The 27,384-nt window shown below is 41.2% G+C and overlaps 1 protein-coding gene across 1 annotated transcript in view; it reads left to right on the top strand.

Moving 5' to 3' along the window:
* Window positions 1-26,305, top strand: part of tmtc2b (transmembrane O-mannosyltransferase targeting cadherins 2b) — a 122,672-nt gene extending 96,367 nt beyond the window's left edge. The window contains exons 9-12 of the mRNA XM_049573579.1: window positions 7,101-7,182; window positions 8,914-9,028; window positions 16,131-16,194; window positions 24,110-26,305. Of these exons, the coding sequence (XP_049429536.1) occupies window positions 7,101-7,182; window positions 8,914-9,028; window positions 16,131-16,194; window positions 24,110-24,289 (441 nt within the window). The 3' untranslated portion in view covers window positions 24,290-26,305. The remainder of the gene's footprint in view (window positions 1-7,100; window positions 7,183-8,913; window positions 9,029-16,130; window positions 16,195-24,109) is intronic.
* The last annotated feature ends 1,079 nt before the right edge of the window (window positions 26,306-27,384 follow it).

Raw genomic sequence — 27,384 nt, 5'->3', positions numbered from 1 at the left:
TTTGGTCCATGTAACTTGTTACTAGCTCTTAAAAAGTAGCTCAAAAACTGCATTTGTAACTTTGAACCAACAGCAAAACAGATATCAGGCAGTTGGCGTGTTTGCAACGTTGCTCTGGGGAATAGGGAATTGAAATCTCTGAGCGCTGTAAAGAAAGAAATCGACCTCTGCATTTTCCAGGACAGAGACAATATCCTTGCAGGGTCACACAGCTGACCTGTGTTTCACTGACCAAAGAAGCTCCCGTCTATGTGGAGAGGTCTCAGGAGAGAAGCAGTTTCCATAGTCGCAGAGTTTACGAGGAGGTGCTCATGTTGTCGGGTCATACAGTCATCCGTTGCAGATCGCTGTGAGATAGGCGTGTTTGGAGTAGAGCTGACCGAGAGGAGCAGTTAGAGACTGTCAGAGGAGAAATAAACAAATTAGAGGAAGAGTTTCACATACGGTCAAAAGAAGGGTGGAGGCCTTCTCTTCAGCTGACACCACCGTCTCTCTCACAGTCTGGGCCCTAATGAAAGGATGTAGTAAGTGTGCTCAATAGCCTGAAGCGGTGGGATCTGGATCTCCACTGAAAGGCTGCAGTCTTCCTGGCCCTGTCCCTTTTCATTTCCCAGATGGAAACAGAGTCTTTTTCAAGTTCTTTTTCATTTGTAGTCTTTCCAAAATTATGAGTTTTTGTGTTTCACAGCTGATATGTGTGGAAGAATTTTACCCACACATAATTTACCTCAGCATACTGGTAAAAACTTTTTTTTTCCGGCATGTCTTGACTATTTTTGTGAGTTTTTCCATCAAATCTTTACATTAAGCCCTTAGATAGAAATAGTGTGATTAGGAATAAGCGTGTTTGCATTCTTGCTGAGAGCTTGATCAGATGATTGATACCATTCTCATATTTGTGCAACAAATGCAAAGCTTCAACCAGCAGCTGGTCAGTGCTTAGCACATGGACTGGCTTGGCTCGGTGTATGACAAAATCCATCTATCAGCACCTCTAAAGCTCAACTATTAACATGCTGTATCTGATTTCTTTAATGTGTACAAAAAGCTGTGTAAAAATGACACTTTGTGTTTTTTAACAAAGGTTATTTGCTTCACTATTTCTTGAACAGGCTTGGTAACTTCTGGCATATGAAAAGTAAAGGAATATGCTTGAAAAATACATTTTGGGAAATAGGCTTGTATGTGGTCTTGCCAAGAGTTAGATGAGAAGATTGACACCACTGTCTGTAGAGTCTGTAGGGTAAATATGAAGCTTCTCCACAATGCAATCGTTCAGTACAATCAACGGAAACCATAAGCACCAAAGTATAGCTTAATGGCCTCAGATTTACCGGACAACTCTGGCATAGTGAACAAAAGAAACTGCTGGGTCCTAAAATCTGAATATGCGTTCGTCCCTCAACTATTTATATTCTTTAGACTGTTAAAGGGTCCATCGATCCAAAGAATGCATGGAGGTTTACATAAAAAAAATAGAGCACTCGGAGAGCGCAGACCTCCGCCAGGCAGCTCGGATTCCCCACCATTTTATTATTTTATCCACTTCGCTTCAGCCGATCACCGCCAACATTTTATCATCTGTTCCTTGTCCCATTATCAACCTTTCCTGAAAATTTCATCAAAATCCGTTTAGAACTTTTCAAGTCATTTTGCTGACAAATGTCAGCGAAAACATAACCTCCTTGGCGGAGGTAATTAATCCAAGTTGTGAATATTAGCGTATGAAGTCCATGGTGAACTGTGTATGTCAATTTCTATCATCAAACCATGGATGTATCAAGAGACTTACATTAGATGGACCACAGTTCAGCATCCCCTCGACTTCTTTCACAGTGCTCCTGGGTATGCTTGTTTTCATTACCTTGCCGGCTACATGACGAAAGTGTCTAAGAGCTTTTCCGTGTACTTTCCACCCTGAGACAGCCCTCAGAGTACAGCATGCGCTAGTTTAGAAGTCAGATGAGCTCTGTATCTTTGCAGCCACCAAACTACATTTTTAAATGCCATATTCTTTGCATCATGGCTCAGTGACAGTCATTATCTTATGTGAATTATTTTGCGTAATAGGCTTTCTGCTTTCACACAGTGTATTAAGCTGATTTCTTTAAGTTATATTGTTGCCTATAAATACCAAACCCATATTGTGTGACAACCAACCCCACAATGGCGATGGTTGTCACATGTGCATAAGCCATATTTGACACTCCATACCTTTGAACAGAATAAGCTTAAGGAGAGTAAGGCCACTTCATTCCTACCTGACATTTTTTGCTTTCATTAGACTTTGAAAGGGATTTCATTAAGGACACGGTTTTTGAGAGGTTCAGATGAAAGTAAAAAGTGACACAACCAACCCTGTGCTCCCTCAAGGTACAGACATGAGAGTGGTACCAGTCTTTTCATCTAACTCTCGGCAACAAAGCAAAATGTCAGACTACTCAATTAATCTGATAATTACGTTAATGCTTCTTCGTGGGCTCAGTAATGCCATTAGGTAGCATGTCTTCAGTGAAGTATTCTTAGGGTTGTAGATCATTTTATGTCTAAATTAAATTGAGCCACAGCACTATACTAGATTGATTTTGCTATCGGTAGTCAGACTGATGGTCAGCTTAAAGAGTAATTCAACTGACACCTCAAATAAAAGTCTCTTGTTAAGCTGACATGAATTCCTCTCTGTACAAAAGCCACTGGACATCAGAAACTGTCTGAGAGCGAACACTGTCAGCGAGGACAGTCAACGGGAACAACACAATCCTTTAGAGGAGACTGTTAAGACTTGTTGAAGTGGACTCAGGGAAGAATTCAGTGGGCCGTGAAGAGAAACTCATTTTATTTAAGAAAGTGTTATTGATTTTGGGGAAAAGTAGAGCTCAAACCTGCAGGGATGAATCTCTGTAGATCTCTGACCGTGATGGATGATAGAAGAGTTTGAGCCCCCGTGATCCTGTGAGTGCAAACAATGCCATCAGAGGAGGGAACTTAGTTGTTTAGACAAGCTTAGAGCCTCTTTATCCATTAGAGAACTGTGAGAGAAATAAGTTTTTATATTGAAAAGTGCTGGAAAGTTGTACCGATGAATTCGAAGTTAGGCTTATGTATTTTCTTCCTGTTGTAGCTGTGGCCTCTTTGCATGATGACAACAGCATTTAAGCATGATCAAAACCAGCGCATAAAGTTGACCTGCCCACCCGCCCTTGCTCCTTTCATCCCCCACCTCCACTCTCCCCATGGCACCACTGTGAGTGATGAAGATGCTTCAGATACTGTCAGGGGTTTTGAGGTTCAGATCCCTGTGGGAGAGGCGGAGAGACAGCGAGATAAGGCATGGCAGCAGGGTCAGAGAACGGTGAGAGGAAGACAGTGGAGCTGAGCTGGTAGCTGAGCTGAGGGGCAGAGAGTTACGAGTCGCTGTGATGTGTGGATGAGGGGGAGACAAAATACGGGAGGAAGGGAGAGTTAATAACTAAGATCAGTATCGTCCCCCGGGCTGCGTTGACCCCTCCACACCTCCGCTGACACCCCAGGGATCAGAATGTGATTCGGGCTCTCTGTACACACCGCAGGTCAGAGATGGACACGGCCGCCCTGATGCTTGCAGTATTGGATTCAGTCATCTACTCGTCATTTCCGCAGCTAATACGATGCAGGCTTCATTCATAATCACCCCGGCGACCGCAGAGCCGGAGCTACATCTGCAGTTTATCTGATGTTATCAGGAGATTTGAAGTGTGAGGCACGCACCAATAAGCTCAGCATGTGTGTGACAAAAGGGAAGATATTGTATCCGCACGATGAGCTGACTAGAATGAGAAGTGGATATATTTAATGGAAAGTGTGGTTTGAAAGGTTGTTGGCATTTCGTTATTAACTTCCTATATTGTATTTGTGTTTTCCACCCCCACCCCCATGCTAGCGGCCTCAAGGTGCTTTCAATTCAACAAAGAGGAAGCGTTGTCATGTCAGGAAATGTAGAAATGGGGTGACAGCAAGCAGCCTGGCTTAGGGTTCCGCTGATTCTTGTCTTTGTCAGTTCAGCTATGTGCTCTCCATTAGCACTCATGTCACATACAGTTATTATTATTTCTTTCCAGTATATAGGTTCCACTTTACGAAGAAAAATCCTGTCCTGCGAACAAATTACTACACATGCATTTCCATTCTTATAGTCTGGCACTTGACTGGAGAAAATCTAGTTTGCCTTTATGATCCCTTACCCTTGAAAGTCGATCTCATTCGTCCACATTATTAAGAGTTGAAAGTAGGGTTGAGCCGAACACTCAGATGAAATGAGTATCCAGTACTGATAATGTATTTTTTACACGTGCGAGTAACATCCAAGTATAATGTGTCATTAGTCTGTTCTGTAAATAGTTTCCTAATAAATAATATAGCCGCTTCTGATCAACCTGTATCAGTTTCAGACTTAAAATCAAAACTTACCGTCAGATCTAACCCACTTCCGGCCAAGCCCCACCCCATTTCTATTTAAACCTGCCCACTAGGAGTACAGATAAGCCAACAAATAATTTATCTGATTGAACAGATACAGATAACAGTGTACTCATTAATCCCTTGTTGACAGGATGAATCATAATATGGCAAATGGCCTTTATACTGTGAATACCGTGAGTTATAGTGAAATTGTTGCTATTAAGCCATGTTTAATGTGTATTCTGGGTGTGTTTTGAATCGACTAAACTTTACAGCGCTTCACAGAAACACCACTGCCAACTAGTGTTTTGGAGGTGTAACTGCAGAGTGACACAGACACACCACGGCACAAGTATAAATGCTCACAACAGCGTAAGCCACTTGCTTAGGCTCTGCATAGAGCTGACTCAGTATAAATCCTGCTTTAGCCTTGTTTGCACACGCTAGAGTTTTGCAGAGGCCTAAAACTGAAACCTGAACCCAACCTTTACCCGAGCCTTAACCACCTGATCCAACTGAGCCTGATGGGTATTTCAACATTGAAGATCCAACCCAAGATCCAGAACCTATATTTTTTTGTTTCAGTTTGTCTGTTCATGGCAGAGTGTTAGTTAGCCAGGCATGTGCAACACATTGGCAATGCCCTTTTTCCTTTTCCCCACTGGGCAACACGCATCTTGTTCAAACACACAACACATACTATATGGACAGAGAAGATTGGCACTGTCAGAGATCTTATTAAATTACATTTGACATTATCCTCTCCTGATCCAAGCTGAAAACTTTACACAGCAAAGGTTGGGTCGCAGAACTTTGGCTCAAAAAATGTTGAATAAAGAGAAACCTGATCATTTTTCTCCTTGTCCTGAGCAGTGCTGGTCATACCTTCGATGGTGGCGGCGTTAACTCACACTGGGTTGGAAGCACCACCATGATTGACTTACCAGAGAAAAACAATAATGGTTGGGTTTCATGATTAGTCATAGAGACATACAGGTGAGCCAAATGCATTATAATCCAGAAATTTGAAAATGAAAGAGGATGCAGTTGCCAGTTTCAGGGGGTAAAGTCATATAACAAGTAGTGTTGCCTCTCAGGGGATTAATAAGAGGTGTAGTAACATTTCTTTTAAGACGTTTAATGAGAAATGAGTAACTTGTTACTGTTTCTTTACTCCTAACTGCCGTATATCTAACTCCGGGCATGGCATCCATTAATATACTTAGACTTGTCATAATATAAATCCTCCATCTACTCACAACTGCAACTCATTTCAATGTGTGAAAGCTTAATTCTGAGGTTTAAAAAACAGACGTAGACCTGTGTTATTATAAAACCAGCTGGCCCTCAAAAATACACATTCCTACATCTGCGAATACGAGTATGAAAATACACAGAGATGATGCTTTTCAGGCTGGAGCTGTGATCGGTACTTGGACACCAACAGCTCTATTCAACATATACTTAGCAAGGGCTCGATTTTCCGCAGCATCAAGGGAAACCCCACTCAGATATTTACATTAGAAAATTATGTATTTATTGAATCTACAGCTCACTGAAAACGTATACGCTCCACTAAGTATACAGTCATTAATGCTACACTGTACTGATTGGATTGGAGCCCGTTCCTGTATTTGACTAAACTGAAGCAATTTGCCGTATTTCACACTCAGTTCATATACATTATTTTTCCTGGCTTATGCAATCTTAATTTAATCCTTCTTCATCTTTATTTCTGATGCTTTGGCATTTTACCTCAAGCCCTTGTAGACTTGGCACAACTCCAGTTTAACATTATATGTTTTATTCATGCAAAGGCATTATCGCTTCTTGAAATGCACACTAATGGTTGCATTGTTAATGCTAAAATCAGCTTTTATAGATGAGTGCGCATTGTTAATTGTTGATCAGATGGCATCTGGTGCCCAACTGAGAGCAGGGATGTGTCAAAGTCCCAGCTGGCACAACTATTGGCCAGCTGCTCTGTTCTGTTTGTGCTGTGATTGGTTACGTGTCACAGTCTAAAGGACCTGAGGGGAGCCCTGGAGGTCCACGGGGTTTTAGCGATGCCTCTCCTCATCATGCTTTGCTCACGCTCCCAGTATGGATTCTTTCATCTGTCTAAAGGCTAGAGCAGCACTGTACACACTTATAAAACCATTAGCGTGTGTGTGCCATGCACCTTTGTGTGCTTATGTGAACCTAAAGATCCCTATAGATATATGATCATGCTCACATTCTGTCCCTTTCCGCTTCTCTCCTTTCCACCTTCTCACTCTATTCTATACACTACTCTCTGTCTTGTTTCATAGCGGTCAGGCCACACACACCGGCAACCTGCGGTTATGCTCTGGAAGTGTTATTTGCACAGATAAAAGTGTGTAATGAATGAGCCTTTGCCCCGTCTGGTCCACTGTGCCAAGCACGACGGTGTGTACTTTGACAGGAGGACACATGAGCTTGAAAGAATAACACTCGCGGTTCATGTGTTTCATGTCTATTTATTAAGATTTATTGTTAAAGTGGGTCTGCGGTTTGGAGAGGGACATTAGGTATACACAAAGGTATTTTGGCCGTTGAGCCGGGCGCGGTATTTTTATAATGAGTAGGTTTGAGGAGCAGTTGAAACAATAATGACACTGTGTTTAATCCGTCTCTCTCAGGGGCAGAAAACAGAAGCGGAGAGGTACTTCCTGAAGGCCATCCAACTGGATCCCACAAAGGGCAACTGCTACATGCATTATGGTAAGCATCACTTTATTTCTTATTTTACTTTTAATTTGACATATCCCGACTTTATTCTCACATCCTCAAATCTTTTATTTGTCGATTTAACACATAACACGCCGCACTTGTGTGCACAAAGGCAGGAACTTCTGCACTTTGAGGGGTTGTACAGACAACAGTGTTGTCTGACCCCTTCGCCATCCCTTCCTCTATCCAGCTGCGGTGTCAGTCCGTACGTGATTAGTGGAAGATCGTAACAAGAGGGGATGATTTCCTCAGATTGTTCTCTTTTATTCGATGGAAATGTGGAACGTGACAATTTAAGCGTCTCTCTTGTTTTATATGATCTCCATGTGACTCACACATGATTTAAAGTTGCAGTGTCACCTCTTGTATTTACTGTCATATAAGATTAAGTTTGAATAAGCTGAGAAGTTAATTAAATATTTCATTTAAAAGCCTTTAAAACCTTGTCTGACACAGAAGTTTATGACGAAGTGATGAGTCAGCTTGTTACTATTGCACCAACTTGTTTGTGACATTTAAAGAGATCAATACACCAGATAAATGGTGGATTTTTGCATTTTGTGGAAGTACTGTATGTCCATGTTGTTGCCTTTAAAGGTTAAGAACTCTGTCTAAATTGAGTTGGACCATATTGATCCACACAAGGAAAGAGTGTCATTACAGAGGCGAAGAACAGGATAAAGATGGACGTGCAACTGACAAGTAATTAAAGGTTGTGCGTTCACATTCTGCAAACTCAGGCACAAACCATACATTTTACAGCACCTTAGTCTGATTAGGGTGGCTGCTAATAGTTTACAGTTTCACATGTTCACAATTTAGCACAGAAACAAACCCAAAATGGTGTTATGTATTGCTGGATATGTGGTTTCGATACTAACTGAATGTAAATCATCAGAAAAACCCCAAAGCCCAGGTCTCCCACTGTCCTGGAACCGGTTCAGTGTTCAGAACTAGATCTTCCACTATTCCCTTAAAAGTCATGCTGTAACATGATAACAAGAATTACAGTATCAAAGTCTGTATACACAGCTTTGTAAAATATAGGGGGGCTCCCACATTTATTGATGCAGGGGCTGTCTGTCCTTTATTACCCATACATGTGCTTTGATATATCATAAACCCTCCATATAACTGTGGAGGTGTTTGCAACCTGGAGCTGTTTTACACTCAGTCATGGTCTGAAGTCTCAGTTTACATCACCTCAGGCTTGTACTCACGGCTTCAGTTTCATCCACAGTTATTAAGGAAAATATGCTTAGGTTCACATAGTGGTTTAGCATCCCGGTACAGTAGCGGGGCTAACCAATGTCAACAGGGTATTAATTCCTCTCTAGCCCCGCCCCTGACCGAGGAGTCCACCCTCAGTTCACGGCCCTGTCAGGCTCCCGTGTTCCCATCTCATTCTGTGGGTCCACAGAGGTCGACTCTAAACGCAGCCGCACCCGTAATGAGACACAAACCTCCTGGGAGAAACATTTCCATCTTGAAGAAACAGATATATCAAGGTCGGTTTGTCTGAACAAATGGCTCTGAGATATGGCCAAAGAGTGATGGTACGTTGTACTCATATCTAGAGTTTCAGCATATTATTACAGGGGCAGACCAGGCTGTTGCTCGACCAGGGCCAAAGGCAACACTTGCAGACTGTGTATCCCTCTGTGCCTCCGTGGTGATCCCTTAGCGTTTTAACAGTGGTGTTGTTCTCTCCTGCCCTGCCAGGTCAGTTTTTGTTGGAGGAGTCGCGGCTGCTGGAGGCGGCGGAGATGGCAGAGAAAGCCGCGCGCCTCGACAGCAGGGAGTTTGATGTGGTCTTCAGTGCAGCCCACATGCTCAGGTGAGTGTTTGATTGGAACGATTCTGTTTTTGATGATTTCCATAGCCCCAGCACATGCACAAAGACACTGTATGTATTTGTAGATGAGTTGGGTGGCCCACAGTTTTCCATGGCTGAGGAGAAAGGAGGCTGTGTATGAAAGAGGGAGGTCTACTGTCTGCACGGTTTATCCAGGGGCTTACACTACTCCTCAGCCAGTGTGATTTACTTGGCTGTACTTTGTAATCCTCTTTTCTCGCTGCACTGCCAGCCCAAGAGCTGCTGGTTTGTCTTAGCGTGCTGTGCAGCTATGTATCTTCATATGCTCTCTCTCACTCCCTCTATAGCTCCCTCTCACTCTGTCTCACTTTTTCTCTGCTGGGCCTGGCTCATACTTGAAAGTCTGCTTCCAAATTAGTGCAAGGTTCAGCTGATGAGCCTGAGCGGCAAAGCCTCAGCAGCCCACAAGCTGTTGTGTTTCTGAACACAAGCCATGAGTGGAAAATTGTAAATAAAGTCATGTGCCAACTTGCAGTATGCTGCCCCACTGACTGAATAAACCTATAAAATTATACAGTATGGCCCAGTGTAGAGAGTTCCCTGTTTTAACACATCATGTGTAACGCGGGGCTTTTTAAATGACTGCTACCTGCTGACAGGAAGTAGTTGTCTTTAAAGGAATAGTTTGACATTTTTGATGAAATATGCACATTCTTATTATTTCAGAGAGGTAGGTGAAAAACACTCATGAAGCCAAGACCAGCAGCTGGTTAGCTTAGCTAGCCTAAAGACTGGAAGCAGAAGGAAACAGCTAGCTTGGCTCTATCCAAACGTAGCAGAGTTTGCCCACCAGCACTGCCTGGAAGGTTAAAAAAACCTATATGGAAAAACGCCATGCTGGGATGTGTACAGGTTACTGCGCTCAGCCAGGAAACAGCCAAGTATATATGCCACATTCACATTGTTCACAAAGTAGCCTAATTATGAGCAATCAAGTCAGAAAAATGTTTGCAGTTGTAATTCCAAGTCAGAGAAATCAGGAGTTTTGACAATATTTTCCTCGTGGTGAAAAGAACTACAGAGGTGCAAAGAGCAAAACTGCTGCAGAGACACCATAGCAGTAACATCTAAATAAAATCCAGTATCCCACTGATACAATGAACTCAGCTAATATCACAGGAGCTATACACTGCTTTCAACAGGTCTCAGTTGTTACTGAATTCATTCAAATTGGTAACAGCAAAGTACAATATTGCATCAGCACTCCAAAGCTGGAATACCCTAACAGAGGATTTTCTTGTTCTTCTCATTCTGCTGATATCGCATGACAGCAGCCCCTGCTTATAAAACCAAATGTGTCATTTCTACACTTTGCAGTCCTGGTATGGATTAAACAAATGAAATGTAGCATGTTAATTATTGAGCTTTAAAAGAGCTGGTGGGTGGATTGTGGTAACTTTTGGACAGAGCCATGTAGCTGTTTACCCCTGTCTCCAGTCCTAATGCTAAGCTAAACTAATCACCTTCTAGCTGTAGCTTCGTATTTAGCCCACAGTCACAATTTGGGATGTCACAAGAACTGATACTTAGGCACCAAGTCGATGCCAAAATTCTGAAGACATGACAGTACTAATTTTTCTCCAGTACTGTTGATACTGGGCAGTTCTTCTGGACCTGACAGGGCAGCATATATGCCTGCTATTCTGTGCTAAGCACTGCACATTGTGGTTGAGAGAGTTGAAAAATGTTCAACTTTGGCTAAATGCCCTGACACACCAAGCCGTCAGTCAGCCATCCGTCAAAGTTGGGCTGTTAGTGAGTGTCTGTGGCCCTTGTTGGTGCAATGTGTCCTGCACTGTTGGCGCTAGTTGGCCTTTTTTCTGCTAATTCAGCATTTTGAATGCATGTCGGAGAATGAAGTCACTCTGAATGGCAGTTTAGCTCAGAAAGGACAAACAGAAGTGAGGTATGTAAACAAAGAGCTAAAGTCAAGAGGGAGTGAGGTCGAAACAAACCTGTTATATGAAGTAAGATTATTTTTCTTTAGCCATTGAACTCTTTAGAAGAAACATTTCCTGATGGTTTGTGTTTTTGTTCACTGGCGCACAGTAAATATGCTCTGTTCTTCCAACATTGGATTGTGTTGTTAATATGCTAACTGGCTAACTAGCGTCAAGACAGTCTTCCGGTTTCCTTTTTTGAATGAGGACTACAGCTGTCTGCTTGTGTGGACGGGTATGTCCTCTCACACAGGCGCAGGACATACATACTTGTTGGCCATCAGTTTGGTGTGTTCATGTGCAACTTTTTGGCCGAGACACAGCGACTTAAGGTGATGCAGCAGGGGGCTCTCGTCCCTGTTGGTTCTCTGATGTTGGTTTGGTGTGTCTGGGCCTTTACTTTCTACCCAGCTGTCCACGGTGGGGGAAGGGCGGTACCACCACAAACACCAACTGTCACATCTTACATGTATAAGTGCTAAATAACAACAACAGTGGAGGAGAAATCTGTTAATATACTGTAGGCTATATATTGATATAAGTTTCCCCGCCCACAAATCTTCTGAACCCGCATAGACTAGTGCTTTGCATTGGAGGCACATCATCAGGGATTAATAATAAAATTTAAATTAAACGTAATTTAATGGCATTGAATTGGGTTTTGAGATTCGCCGGTACTGTTATCAACTATCCTGAGGTGGTACTGTCGATCTTCACATGTAACTCTTGGCAAGAGTTTCCTAAAATGTCCAAGTATTCCTTTAAGATCATTTACCCATATCTTGAATCAACAGAGTCTGGTGCTGCTTTACCCAAGACCACAGCCTTACTGCACAGCTCTATATAGGACTGTTACCCAGCTGCTATATGCATAGCTCTTCCTCCACCAGTCTGATCACGCAGGATCTTCACCTCCAACAGTTTTCAGTATTGAGAGCCTCTTCCAGGGTCCAGACCCCTGACGGCTAAAGAGGAGCAAGCAGTGCTCGGGCTGAACTATTCTCTGCCTGCTTGGCATGGGGTCTCACTTCTCCAAAGCTCATGTTCTTTATGTGTTTGTCTTGGACGCAGACGTGGAAAAGCCCTCAGTTGGTGGGGACACAAGTGAATCTAAATGGGGGAAGGGAAGAGATTAAAAGGAGGGGCAGATGCTGTCAGACGTGCAAATGTCTTTTACTGCCCTCCTGAGCCCTTGAGTTTTGACCTTTTAGTTTCCAAACTAATAATTTCCTTCTGCCTCCTTTGAACATTTTTCTTAAACAAAGTCTTGTTTATTGTGTGAATGTAGGACAGGAAAGGTTGGTTAATGGTGAGGCCAGTGGGGATGCACTTCCTGTTAATGTGTCAAATCTCAGTCAGGGCCAAAAGTTACATAATACAGTAACATTAAATCTGTATATTCACAGACAGTCATGGGAAAACGAATCTCTAAAAAACGCACACTAGAACAGTTTATGCACTCATAGTTCACCTTATAGATTCTGACTCAAAGCATGTGTCTCATATAAAAATATAATAAACCATATCTGAACGATAACTTTGTATAATACAAGCATATCATGATGTTAGGTATGCCAGTGTATATTTGACTGTCCAAATTTCCATAAAGTGTATAAATTGGTTTAAATTTATAACCCTGTAATGGTAATATAAAGAATATATTGCTTGGCAAGTTACATTAGGTATTTCACATACAATTGTGCCCTTAGGGGAGATGTCTGTCTTGCAACAAAGAGAATCTTACTCTTAGAAAAAAAGATAATTCTGTGCTCGAGACAGATGGGACGGCTGCAGTTTAAGCACAAATATCTGGCTGCTGCTGAAAATGCAATTTGTTCATTCAGTCATTAGTATCCAACAATGTCACGCTCACTGTCAGTGCTGTGATTTGTGCATGTCTGGGGTTAATAGACCATCTCCAGACAACAAGATGTCAGGGTAAAAGGATCAGTGGTTGGGTTGATGATTTGAAATATGATCAAGAATTCCTTTCCTCCGGGGATTTTTTTTTTTTTTTTTTTTTGTTCATTCCTACTCCATTTTCCCATCCTTCTCTGTATTCCTGCGCTCTTGTAGTCTCACAGTAACTCTTCCTCGGGTTTAAACCCAGGCGGTGGTTTACATACTTGGCCTCCATTGTCTTCAGCCCTCTCAGAACCCACAGTCAGAGGAGCCTTAGGAGGTCTCGCTGCCTTCTTGGTCATGGTGTGGCAGCGCTCCAGTTCTCCTCTGATAATGTGTTTATAAATGTGATAATGATATTATATAATTAGATTTGTGCACTTTTTTTTTTCCTCTGAAGGTTGTGCTTTCTAAATATTTTGCTGGCAAACAAACATATGGTTGTGGTTGGATGTGAAACCCACATTTATAATCTCAGGACAAATTCAGCAACTCGAGTCGATGTCTGGATCGCCTTTGGAATGTAAAATGCTTTTTTGAAACAGAGCTGGAAAAATTCAGTCGTACTAAAAAAATAAACAGCAGTGGCATGTTCTTATGTTATTCTGAAGTATGCAAGTGGATAATATGTAGGATAACTTCTTTAAGGTCAAAACTGTGTTTGTAGGTCATGTTCGCAGGACTCTAGTGATGGCAGTGTCAGTTGGTTTATCACTTTGGTCACAGACTGAATGATCTCAACAGCTATCTGAGGGATTAACATGAAATTTTGTACAAACATTCATAGTTCCCAGAGGATGAATCCTACTGACTTTGGTAATCCCTTGACTTTAGAGGCACTGTGAAGGTGACATATGTGGTTTTAAGTAAAATGTCCATCAGTCCAGCAATTTCCATGAGTCTCAGCTCTATTTGTGTTTAGTGCATATTAATCTCACAAACCACTGGTTGTTTGCCAAGGGCCAATATTTCAGGCTGATCCACTGTACCCAGACTTCCTTTTCTGTGCACCGACCATTCTGGCTCATCTCTATAAGCAGATATCTGCGGGAAAAAAATGTAATACAAAGCCATACAAAACTTATTGTCGGACGATAGTCAGTGGGTTCCAAAAATCTATTTTCAGACAATGCATTCCGCCTCTCCACACAGATTGTTTGCCTGCCATTCAAACGTGATTGATCAATACTACTTTGGCTGCAAGCAGACTACTAACAGAAACCAAAACGCTTATGATACCAGTCTTGGACCTTCACCTAGAGATTCTGCATACATATGCAGATTTTTATTTGTTTATTATTTTTATAGAGATAAAGTGCATATTAGCCAATGTTAGCATGCTAAGCTAAGATTGTGAACATTTAATTATACCTGCTTAACATCAGCATGGTAGCTTTGTCATTGTGAGAATGCTAGCATTCGGCCTTTTCACACCGAGTCAGTCTTTTTCGGATGCATTCTTTTTTTAATCCCGTCATCATCATCATCATCATCATCATCATCATCAAAAACAAACAAACTTTGCACACTAATTTCGATGTGTTTCATTGTTCTATTCGTTGTGTAACTATCTGACCTGCTGAAAGTGAGCTGTCTAAGTTATGAAATGATTCTGTGAGCCTTGTTCCTCTGTCTTGTCACAGCTGTGTCCCGCCGCCACATTTTCGTCACTGATGTTTGGTCAAACAGTTTTCTAAAGGCTTCTGAGGGATGAGAAAAATGCAGAAAATCTAATGTGTTCTGAAAATTTTGATGACTGACAAAAGTGCCAGACTCAGTTTGCATATACGATTGACACAATTTGAGGTTGTATTTATTTTTAGACGTGCAACGATTCGGAAGAAAAAAAGGCCTTCGGTCTTCAAGAGTTGTTAACATGGCTGTGGCCGCTTGGTGTTTTGTTCCACTTAGCCCAGTGGTTAAAGATACAAGATATCAGATTGCATTCCTTTGTAGTAATCAGTATTAAATGACAGTTTCTAGGGTCACCACTTGACTCAAAACTTATGGTGGACTTAAGAGTCACAGTTTCTGCACGTGATATTTTACTTTTTAAATAAGACCCAAGAAAAATCCACATTTAAGCTGTTAAAGCTTTACCCTGTTATATGCAACTGAAAAACATGCATTGTCTACTCATTAATGAAGAAAGAATTAAAAAAAAGAACGTTAGAACAGATTGCCTTATGTCTTTCAGAATGAACATAAATCCTATGTATTTACCTGGGCCACTGATCTAGCAATCCTAAAATAAAAGCTTTGCCTTTTATCTGGGACCACATGGATGATGATCCCTTAATAGACCGCGACAGCCTAAATGAAACTGTGGTTCCAATGGCCTCTCTTCCTTTGATCATTACGACTTAAGGGGCTCCACAGCCCGCCGTCGTTGACTCTGTCCTTGACTTCGTCAAAGTTAAACTGTTTGCAATGAGACAATTGTTACCATCAGTGAAAAGCATGCATCAGTGTACTATAAAGGTAAAGGTGATTTCTGAGATATGGGGGTATTAATAACAGGAAGGCCTTGTGACAGAGGAGCCACAGGTTTGTGTATAACAGTAGGCAGAGCAGGGGCTTATGAAAGAAAATAAAAAAGCATAATATAGGACATCCTGTCTTGACTGCAGGTTCTATGTCCTCAGGAATGGAGTATTTCTGGTTCCAGGGACTCATGCCGATAAGCCATCTGCTCCAAAAATCCTTTCTGTCGCAGTGTGGCATATGCAGCAGGTTTCGGTGCATCTGCACCATCTACTCTGCTGTCCCGGTTGTTATGATAGTATGATTGAATTACTTTGTGTTTCCACGCTGTTTGCATTCCTTCATTGTCTCAGTATACATCCAGCATTTCAAACCACACTCCTCCCCCACCAGCTTTAAACAGAAATGTACAGCGAATATTCCTGATCAGCCTCAGTTTGATGATGAGTTTTCTTCAAGTGCCCCATAAGCCAAATGTCCTGACCTCAAGGTTCAATTTAAACAGAAAGCGGTTGCTCTGCACTGCTCAGCACAGATGTTATCAAGCAAAAGATGCTATCGAACGAGAGACCTACAGGCGATTGGATCGGCTTTTCTCATCCCTCATACTCTTCCCTTCTGTTATTTTCTCAGTGACCCCTGAGTGCCAGTAAACATGCAGGGTTCAAGGCCTCATACGGAGCCAGCAGCAATAAAGATGAGTAATGATTGCCTCTCTCTCTTTTTTCCCTTCACAGACAAGCCAGCCTGAATGAGGCAGCCGAGAAGTATTACGGACAAGCAGCAAGCCTCAGACCCAATGTGAGTACAACCACAACTAGCTAATCACCCCTATTACTATTTACCCTGATGGACACTGTGCAATCACAGTGTGGGTGGCTTTCCAATATTATTACTGCCTGGTCTGCCTTGTCACAATGGCCTTCATTGTCAGTGTGTCTCAGAAAAATGAGAGCTAGGTTTTCACTGAGCTCAGAGGTTTGTTTGCATAGCATCCATCACAGCTTCAAAGGACAGGCCAGGGTACGTAGGTTGAAAAGAATAATGATAACAACACTCAGTGAGGGGAGTCTGACATCTTGAAAATGAGTGGGGTCCAGTCTTTGAGAGCTTTGGCAGGAGGGGTCGAGTTGTTTAAGTGAGGGCCGCAGAGGAAGCAAAATATGTTTGCCATGTGGTCACCCTGTTTGTTCCTGCGGCTTGATTAGAAGAAATCAGTTCAGGATTAATGATCAAACTATATCTGGACAGTGTTATACAGACAATAAAGTTTGGCTTTGCATGCACACAACCCCCAGTGTAACATATACAAACAAGGACAAACAAAAAGACAAAACAAAAAAAGTTGAGTATAACAAAGGGATAAAATTTAAGATTTTCACAGAAACCATGAAATTGAGCCGCTGTCCCATTTGTTGTACTCAGTGTCGGTGTAGCATTCAACTTTTGCCAAAGAATTGTATATTTTTAACATCTAATTAAACCCAGATGTAAGAAAAATAATTCTCCACATTGCTTCAGTGCAAACTCGTACATAAATAATGTAAGAGAGTTTAAGGTGAGTTGTGGGAGTGTTTCCATGAATTCTCTTTCATAAGAGGTACACACTCCTCTTTGTGCTGTAAGGATGTTCTCACATCTAATTATTGCTCACTTTGTTTTTATCTCAAAGCTTGCAGAACCTCATACATAAAAGTTGGATTTTTGTTGAAAAATTGGAACTCACTTTGAGAAGGAGCTTAAGCTTCTTTTTGTAGGAGGATTTATATGTTTTGTCCAACAACAAAAGGTATTGGATGGTTTTCTAATGGTTCAGTCATTTTCTTTACCCGCTTGTCCATTTAAGGTTAAATGATGACAAAATTGTCAGCTTGTTAAAATCCGTTTCCATCCTCAGTCTGACACTGTGTCCTCTCTAACCTATATCCATGAAGGAGGAGTATTAAATTTTCCCTAACCAGTCACTAGAGGCCAACGTGTCTGCCTGGAACCAATGTCATTCTAAGTCCACACTGATGCGTAGCAATGCTAACATACCTGTTTAGCAGGGGTTTTAAGAGCAGAACGGAACAAAGTAAAACAAATTACGATGTTGGGCAATATTGAGAAGATATGGCAATTTGAAATTGCCACGGCAGAACCTATCTTGGCTATAGCCTTCGCCATTGTTGTTATAATTCCTCAGACAATGCTTGAAAACAGCTCAAAAACTGTGGCAGCTCCACCCAAGGCACTGATTGGCTTTTTGAGTCCCTCCGTTGTGTTCATTGGTTGTTCTCTATTTTCACTTACAATATCATGTTACAATGCCAGACAAATCGGTCAACATGAACTTTGTAGGATGGGCAGATTCAAAGGTCTGGACCCAGGAAACCTTTAAGGGTCATGGGGGCTGAATCCTATCCAACATGCAATGAATGAGAGTCAGTGTAAATTTAGGTCACCAGTCTGGGTTAACACTATTGCTAGCTTAACACAGATGACCGTTGGAGTTATTGTGAGGATACAGGCTTGGCCATTGAGAAGACCACTGCTGTGCCGCCTCCAGATGGATATGTACTTCTGTAAAAACGTGCAGAGGATGTTTGTGTTCCTTACAATTCTACGGGACCATATCTATTCAATTCACACATGACTGTTTGTTGGCATGTGTAATTGTACAAACACGCATTTGATGTCCACATCCAAACACAGAGGCAATTTTTTTGCCCCTACTTGGTCACTTTTGCTTGGATGCCTCTTGTCATTTGTATTGCTTACAGCTGAGGCACAATTATAATTTAGCATCTTCATCCATCTTCTTTACCATTATCCTTTGTTCTTTCCGATGCGACTTGACTTAAGCCATGTACCCTGTCCATCTTCATTTGTCGTGTCATGCTTTACTGCGGCATGACTCTTCACTCTCCAAAGACACTGGTGTTTTATATTAAGCACATATGTTTGCTCGCTCTGAGTGAGAGAAGACAATTCCCTCCATTCAAAGGATTTAGTCCCTTAGTCCTACAATTCCCTCTATCTAAGCGAGCTAAATCCCAAGGGATGCTTCAGTTGCTTTGTTAGATCTGTGCAACCTTTCCTCATTCCGTATAGATACTCTGTGCCTAAATCCCAATCTGAAGTCATTATGGTCTGTTCATTCCCCAACCTAACTTCACTTTTTACTCTTTCAGCCTTTACAGCATATGTTGCTTTACGGTCTAGGTTAATATACTCCACATCTGGCCGTGCCTTTGCTGCTACATGCCAGGTTTGGGAAGGGTATGCAGGCAGAGAGGTTGCAGAGCAGCAGGAAATGAGGAAAAAATGAAAGCTTTTGACAAGGGAACGTTTTGCAGAGTGTTGCAAGTGTGAGGAAGAATGCAGAAGTAGGGGTATAAATCACAAAAGTCTTAGAGCTATATGAAGTAGAGGGGAAAAGGCTTTGGTGAGGAAAGGTGGGGAGTCTACAGGGGAGAGTGAAGGAAGGAGACTAAACTCAGGAATTGATAAGTCTTGCAAGAGCAGAGAAGAAAAGACCCCTTTGAGCTGCACTGAGAGGAAAACCAGGAGTCTGTTGACTTTCTACCTAGCAGTCTGAAGCACATTTTAGAATTGTTCTTACCCATCTTGGCAATCTCTCATCCATCTAAAACCTACTCCTTTCTGGACAGACATTGATTCTTGGCAAAAATCTTGTTAAAAGTTTGCTCCCCAATGGCCTTTCCTACAGTCTGTATCATCTGCAGACAGTGTCCTGAGAATCAGGTCCAAGGGACTGTCTGTGTCAGAAGCATTCTCGCCTACTGGAAATACTCCATTTCGTGTAGGCGAGGGGTGGCACCTGGGTAAAGCATACAAGAGGCAGGACATGATACAGATTACATCGCTGTCACGTAGCCGGTTTTTAATTTGGTCATTTACAACAGAGTCTCTTGCCGTTTCTTTTGTCTGTCTGCAATATAGGCTTTAGCCCTTACCCACAGAAGTTCCAGAATCTCATAATCTCACCAGTTAGACATTTTTGTTGTCATCTTTGTGCAGATGACCCTTCTTCCTCACCCTCGAGAGTTTGTTTCTTCCAGTTTTGTGCGAGCCTCATCATTAACATGCTCACTCGCTTGCTGTGAATTCTCCAGACAATTACCTGCTGTATTCAAACATGGGCCAAATTGCACATTACATGAACTTTGTACTAGAAAGCTGGCAGGGTAAAGTCAGTTTAATGCCCGGTCCAACTGATTAGCTCATTTGTGCTCTCACGTATAGCTCCTCCGGGTAATGTCTAGATAATTTCAGGTTTGAAGTGCATCTATGAAGGGGGCTGAAGGGAAAACTTTCCATTGTGTGTTTTGTGAGAACACAAATTCAGTCTGTTGCCTCAGGCTAAAGAGAAGATACAAGAAGCTTGAATCCTCACTGAAACATTCCAGGCCATCAGATCAGCACATGCAGTTAGATGTACAGTTGTTGTTTCTCCGCATGGCAAGCTGGGTATTAGCTGACCTTTGTTATTCTATCAATTAGTGACATTTATGTGGTGTCATGTTACCATATGAACTAGCTGACCTCGTAGAAATAGACTGAGGCCAAGGGCGTAATTTTCTCTGGGGTTGGGGGGGTACATCTTCCCCCCACTTTTCAAAGTCCTTTTTTTTAGTCTCCATCACTTTTACAACTTAAGTTTGATTCATCAACCAAAAAAACACCAAGCCACAAAAATCCAGATGGGAGAGGCTCTGAGTTGATCAAAATGTTAACATTGTCATCTTCATCTATCATCGCCTTGAGTTATTACTGTGCGTTCACAGCAGTTAAGCTTTACAAGCAGTAACGAGTGATTTGCAGGCTCTGTTTTGTGTCTGAGATATTTGGCTTCTCAGGCAACGTACAAGCTGTCCTACCTTCATAGTGGTGATTGTTTGATTGATGCTATTCTTAGAGCTGAAAAAGCTCCCCCACCTCCTTTGCATTTTTGTGTTAAGTACGGTGATTTTAGCTGTTTTTATTTACAGATAATTTCCTAAAAATTACTCTAATATTCACAATCAAGGATAAGGCAGTAAAAGGTAGCATTCTTTGTGTTAAATATATGAATAAAGGATTATTTATTGAGTTCAAAGGTCCATTGCTGACTTTGGAAATGGTAGTTTGCATTTTTATAAATAACATATTTATCTAAAAAAATCAATCAAGGAAATTATAAGGTAGATGTTTAGAGCAATGTGGAAATGTTTTGGTATTATGAAAATTATTATGGCCAGTAACAAATACAAATTTAATCCTAATTTATTATGATTAATAATAAATGATTCATAGTCTTCTGAAACCAAACCTACGCCCTTGACTGAGATCATCGCAGTTCACTTAACACTGGATCCTCACCAACTCCACAGAATAGCATTAGCACTCTTTTGCCAATATACACCCACTTGTCACCTACATGTTGTGGATACAGTATTTGTGTGTGGCCCCTTCACTGTCACTTTCAACTATGTCCATATGTATAAACAGTTATATATTTTGGCTAGGATTATTCTGAGCAGTAAAAATCCCCCAACTTGCAAATTGATCCCCCAGCGTTATTTCGTGGTTTGACCTTCAAATGGTGGGTCAAACAGAAGGTAATTTATTGCACAAACAGCCACAGAATTACCCCGACCATTAAAGTCAAGAACTCTGGCTGCTCCTGTGAACAATAATTGAAATGCAGGGAAGACGTTTTGTTTTGCTATGGGATTAACATAATTATATGTGTATGTAAAGGTAATACAACATTTGGAGTCAGTGAGTAACAGTTAAAGTGTTGGTCATGCCAGCCTTTACTTTACCCAAGGCATGTGTTGCATGTTTTATATGTGTGGAGGGGAAAAGTGGCGTCTCTCTAAGGGACAACAGGATTATCCCCGAGTCCCTTTGATTTATTCATCAGTTTAATTCTCCCTATGAGAAAAGCAGCACTATTGGACATATTGTTCCCATTGAAATTCTCATGCATGGAGCATCACTCATCCAGGCTTGACATTGGAAAAACAGAGAGATGTTTTGAGAGTTTTGTGAGACAAGAGTGGAACAGTATAGCAAAGGAGGGCAGTTCACACAACCCACGGTGTGGACAAAGCAAGATAAATGGCCATAGGATCTGAAACTGTCTGCATTTGGTAACCTCTCTGAAAAGGTATTCTCGCTGCATGGATAAACTAATGACAAAGAGTAAACTTCAAACTAACTACAATACATGTACTGTATGGGAAGTGTTTAGGTTCAAATAGTCATTTGTGGTTGTTTGTCTTTTTGGTTCGAAAACATGATTTTTGTTGTGTAGAAAAAGATATTAAATGAATCTTATGTGCTTTAAAAAGTTGTAGGACTTAAGAAATTATTACACTCTCCAGTTGTAAAAATGTGAAGCCTCTGTACCAAATAATTTTTTTTTTTTTTTAACATTTCAGCAACTAAAATGTGCGTAATACATCTACTGCCTCGATACCGAACCTCGATAGCAGTGGCTAATCTTGAGTCTTCCTAGCTGGTTAGCCAAATTCAAAAAAGTATAAGTCTCGGAATAAAATAGAGAATTTAGTACTGTGTGGACAGATTTGTTTGCTTTTGCTGCCAGCTCTGCAAAGTACCAAAAATCATAAATAGTGCCCTGCAGAGTAGCCACCTTGTGGTAAAACATATTAATGAATACTCATTTAGACTATTAGTTTAGGCAAATTTAGACTTAATAGGTCGTTTTACCTTCATTAAAAATATGTTTTGCAGCTCCACACAGATTTTTATTATTTGTGGTCTTAAAAAAAAGGGGAAAAAAAGGCTCTTTTGATAGTAGAGGTTGACGACCCCTGGTCTAATGAATGCATTGGCAGAAAATTTGGTACAGACTTTCATGGTTCCCAGAGGATGAACCGTAATGACTCTGGTGATCCCTTGACTTGTTGTATGGTGCCACCATAAGGTTGACATTTGTGATTCAGACTGAAATGTCTTGACAACTATTTAGTGGATTGCCACAATATTCTATTGGACACAATCATGTTCCCCCCAGGATGAATCTTAATTACTTGAATAATCCCTTCACTTGTTTTTCAGTGCTGTTTTTAGGTAAATTTGTCCAACTTTTATGAAAACCGGCACATCTAATGACAATACCATCAGCCTCAGCTGTACTCTGTCTTGTCCTAAATAGCAAATGCTACCATGCTAATCTCAAATCATAACCTGCTAAAACATCAGCAACGTTAACACTGACATTGTTACAGTAACATTCAGCTCAAAGCACCACTTCACAGAGCCACGTAGCACAGCTGTAGACTCTAGTCTTTGTTAATAAGCTCTGTCTCTGTTTTTCAGCAGCACTGCTGTTGTTGTGAATGATTCACATTTCCACACACTTCTCATAACATTCCACAGATTTCTCATAACATTTATAGAAAACACCATTCTCTCATGCAACTGCTCCGCAGTTAGTCTTGATTAGTTAATAGCCATGAGAAATAAATTAAGGCTCTTGTGGTACAGCACATCAGTAAATGTCAGAATGACATAATGATGTGCCACTCCATGTGGCAATGATGTATGGAGTGATAATTATAAGAAAAAGTCACAAACACTGCAGTAAAACCACATGATTGGCCATTTTTTACCAAGATTGTGTTATTTAAACATTCCTCGTTTCCTAGGACTTGCAATTACAGAAATTACAATAGTCTCAAGCAGTAAAACAGTAGCTTCGCTACAGGATTAGACATCTTTTCCACACTTCGGACTAAAATGGAGATCAGATGTGGCCCCTCCCTTGGCCAGGATACTTAACAGTCTTACCGTGATTGCACCCTGGACACTTTTCCTGTAGTTATGTCGTCATGACTCATCCGCCTGTCGCAGTGCCCCTTGGCACCAGAAGGAATTTACAGTATATTCATCTAGACCCACTTCAAAGTGGTGGTTGCTCCCTCTGACATCTGTGGCCACAGAGAAGACACAGGGACACGCAAAGCAGCATGGTTACCAAACTCCAAACACTGCACCGCAGTCTGTGTGATCTGACAAACAGGAACCAGTAACGTGTACTGGTCTGCTGTATAGCTTCACAGGATGACCAAATGTTCGTCCTATGTGACTTTTATTTAAAAGGACAAAATAACTGTTTATTCCATAAACTAATGTAGACATCCACTGTGACATTTTCCCTGGTTTTGTAATAAAATTCCCATTTTAAAGTGTTTAAAGCTCTAACATTCAGAAATAACATCTGTTCAAAGTGTGTGTGTGTGTTGGTGTCCAGTGCCCAGACAATTAACTGGCTGTGGCTCAGTGATATAAAACATCTCTGGTCAAATTCAGTTCCCTGTTAAATTATGTATACCCCCATAGTGTGAATACTTAAGACTTCACTTGCATTATTAATCGTATCGTATCGTATCCCGTCTTTGATGTTGTAAAATTTAAAACTTTCATTAAATGAATTCTCTAAACAGACCATTAGTAGTGAGTAAATAACTGTTAGTGTAAGTAAGTCAGCCCACTCTTACTATGTCTGAGCAGCTGACTCACTGTGTTTATAGTAACTGTACCTATGTCTCAGTGACATGGTATGACTCCTGTGTTACTATTCTGGAACAGAAAATACGGTGTATCTTTAGAACAAAGCTTAAAGCTACCCTGAGGTGTACTAAGTCATTTTAGGACAAGATCGGTTTCATACTAAGATTTTCTCTTCCTTTGGTTTCAGTATCCTGCCGCCTTGATGAATCTGGGGGCGATCCTCCACCTCAACGGGAAGTTGCAAGAAGCTGAAGCCAATTACCTCCGAGCACTTCAACTGAAACCGGATGACACCATCACCCAGTCCAACTTGCGTAAGCTGTGGAACATCATGGAGAAACAGGGCCTGAGGACCATGAGCCCCTGAGCTCACCCTGCCCGCCTACCTGCCATCTGTACGCCAGACCTGGGGGGAAAAAGGACGGCCTACACGCTCCTCATTCGCTCTTCTCATCCAGGAAAGACGGAAGAGACTCAGGGAGGATGTTTGCTCAGAGAGGCCATGACTGTGCAGCACAGCCCTCCTAATAACTCCTGAGCTCTGCATACACCTCAGGCCAGCAGCAGAAGCATTGCTCACAGTTTGGCAGGCGCTGCGTGGTATTTGGACTCTTTAGAACTTTGTTCAAAATAAGTGCTCTCACAGGAACCACGTTTTTGTTTTCTTGTTTTTTTGTTTTATAACTAGAGCACTTGAACTTGAAGCGAGACCATAGGTACATTCTTCAACATTTGTGATGAATTAGGGTTTTTTAAATAAGCAATTGTAGTTCAAAAGGGTGAAATTTGTCCCTGAGCAGTGTGAGATAAAATATAAAAGAAAGGAAAGAATCTCAGAGCACTGCACTGAGGGCATTTTCAATCACCATTTAATGAAGTTCTTAGTTTTATCAGATGTTCAATCTTGTTAATGAAGGAAAAAAGGCAATATGAAGACTTGGATACCATCCAGAATCACCAAATTAAGTTTTTAGGTTACTAAAATCTCAATCTAAAACTTTGTTTTTTCCTCATGAGATTACACACACTTCATCATAAAGACATGAAAATTCACACCATCATTGCAAACCATTTGTAGCAGATGTCCTGATATTTGGTGAAAGCTTGAAAAAGGGAATTTAATATGGTAGCCATTACAGCACAACAATATCCTCTAAAAGCTCCACGAAGGCTGGACTTTGCCAAAAACAGTATGTCTTGGCAAGAAAACTCAAAAGCAAAGGAAATGGGACTCTTTTCACATTGTACTGCCTTATTATAAAAGGTGTGAATCTTCTCTAGCAGTGTACAGTAGCATACAGGTGACAATTTTTACCACCACTGCCTCTTGTTCTGCACTGGCAAAGAAGCCAAGTCACCATGGTAACTCATTTGTCGGCAACAGTAAAAAGCTATGAATGGAAATATAAAAAAAACCTTCCTGTGGAAGTCACAGACAACAAAGAGGCAGGTACTTAAGTCTTGAGTACACGTCTCCCCACACGTCTGGAGCTTTTACACCGATGAGAGTTCTTCTAACCAAATACAAAAAGCTATGCCGATGCACACCTTTTCATCACAGATATAGCACGGCTGAGGGAAATGTTTTAATGCCTATGTTTTTTGTTGGAATAAAACTAATTTCATTGTGTTTGTATAAATGAATCCTAATATATACCTACATTGTATATATAGTATACAGAAAATCTTGCAGCAAAAAAGTAGCCAGACTTAAAGCAGACGCTCAGATACTGAGCAAGTTTGGTACGTCACATGAAGTATTTCCCATAATGTCAAAGCTCAGTCTTAAGGTCTCATTTTGTATATATTCTGTGTAATTAACATCTATCTGTTTGTTTGTTGTTGCCAGCATACGGTAAGTGAAACAGCACCTTGCGGGAAATAAGAATATGTACAGTATTTGTGATCATTTGTTTGTCATTGGCCACAAACCTCCTGAACTATCTGTGTCCTTAGTTTATACATTGTAAGTTATTGCTTTGTGTTACCTTAGCAACAGAACCAGCTGGCACTGTGTTTTTTACATGTAAAATGAAGGAAGTTGGCAGATGTGATGTACACGAGTACAGTGGAGGATAAAACATTGAATATATGTCACAATGGTGTCAACACTGTTCTGTTTTTGACTGTGATGGTCACTAGTGATATGTCCGGTAAGATAATGACAGTTCATTCCTGCCCCCGCACCTCACACACCCTATAGTCAAAGAGCTCGCTAAGTTCTCCTGTGTATATAAAGTGTTTATGAACAAACACTGATCATTGTTATTGCTTGAGTGAAGATGTAAAAAACTCTGTGTCTCTGCTCAGGGATCTCAAGCGGTGGGTTATTGCAGAAACTTGTTCACAGAGCGTTTACTAAATTAAAGATTTATTTTTGAAAGTTGTTGTATTTGTATAAATTATCGAGATTTGTAGCCTTTTTCTCCTTTTTGTAATATAAAGATGAACAATGTGCCAGAATAGACTTCTTTTCTTCCCAATGTTGCTTTTTTTTCCACAATAAATTTATGGTGTTCTGCTTTTGTTTTGGTTCCCGCGCAGCCGTTTTTTTTTTTGTTTTTTTTGTTTTGTTTTTTTTACATTGACAGTAGATGTTGGTTTAAGATTAATTTATGGATATCATATGGATTTGTAGCATTCACCACCATTCAGAAACACACATTCCTTTTCACAGTCTGTAGCAACGTCTACAGACCTTAGTCAGATTTCCTTTGTATTCATGTGGGATAGCAGACTTAATGGGGTGGTCTCGCATGCTGTGGAACAGGTTTTACAGGGCATTTAAAGTTCCCCCCTGCAAATTTGCAAAAATGTGTCATAAAATCAACTCAAATGGATCTCCTCCACTTTGATCAGTGAACAACAAAGACGACATGTAAATAATCCCATATGGAAGGGGTAGCACAGTGTCTACATATGGCTGGTGTGTTTCGATTACAGCCGCCCCCACAATTCAGACCCCGCTGACAAGCAAAAGGCCCTTCCCTGAGAACGAAGCAGCCTGCCTTGTGATGTTTCTCACATGTCTACATGGAAGGTCTGCTCCCATGATCGGAGCTCACCATGGTGCCCAGCTTTCCTTATTGGACTGGAATGCACAGAGGCCGCCTGCGCTGTCTAGTCCAGTTTGAATCTTCTTCTCATAACACAGGTGCGCCTCACTTATCTTGACAAATAATGAAACAGTGAAGCTTGCTGATTTGTTGGGCTGTGGAGTCACGCTACCGAGGCAACGTGCTTTCAGTTTTTGCTGTAGGCCTCAGGAGGCTTTGGGTTTCCTCCCATATGATATTTAAAAGCCTGCTGACTTTGAAATTGTATGACACTGGACATGATGGTTGCAGCAGTAGCAGAGAGTACTGTTTTAGTTGTTGCAAGTGATTTCACAGATACAGCCTTTACACCATCCAAAAGGATTTCAAGGCATGCAAGCAGCAGGGGCTCCAAAGATAGTAACGT

The sequence above is a fragment of the Epinephelus fuscoguttatus genome, linkage group LG4, assembly GCF_011397635.1.
Source record: "Epinephelus fuscoguttatus linkage group LG4, E.fuscoguttatus.final_Chr_v1".
NCBI lineage: Eukaryota > Metazoa > Chordata > Actinopteri > Perciformes > Serranidae > Epinephelus > Epinephelus fuscoguttatus.
The sequence above is the reverse complement of the archived record's forward strand: the minus strand, read 5'-3'. Positions and strand labels throughout refer to the sequence as shown.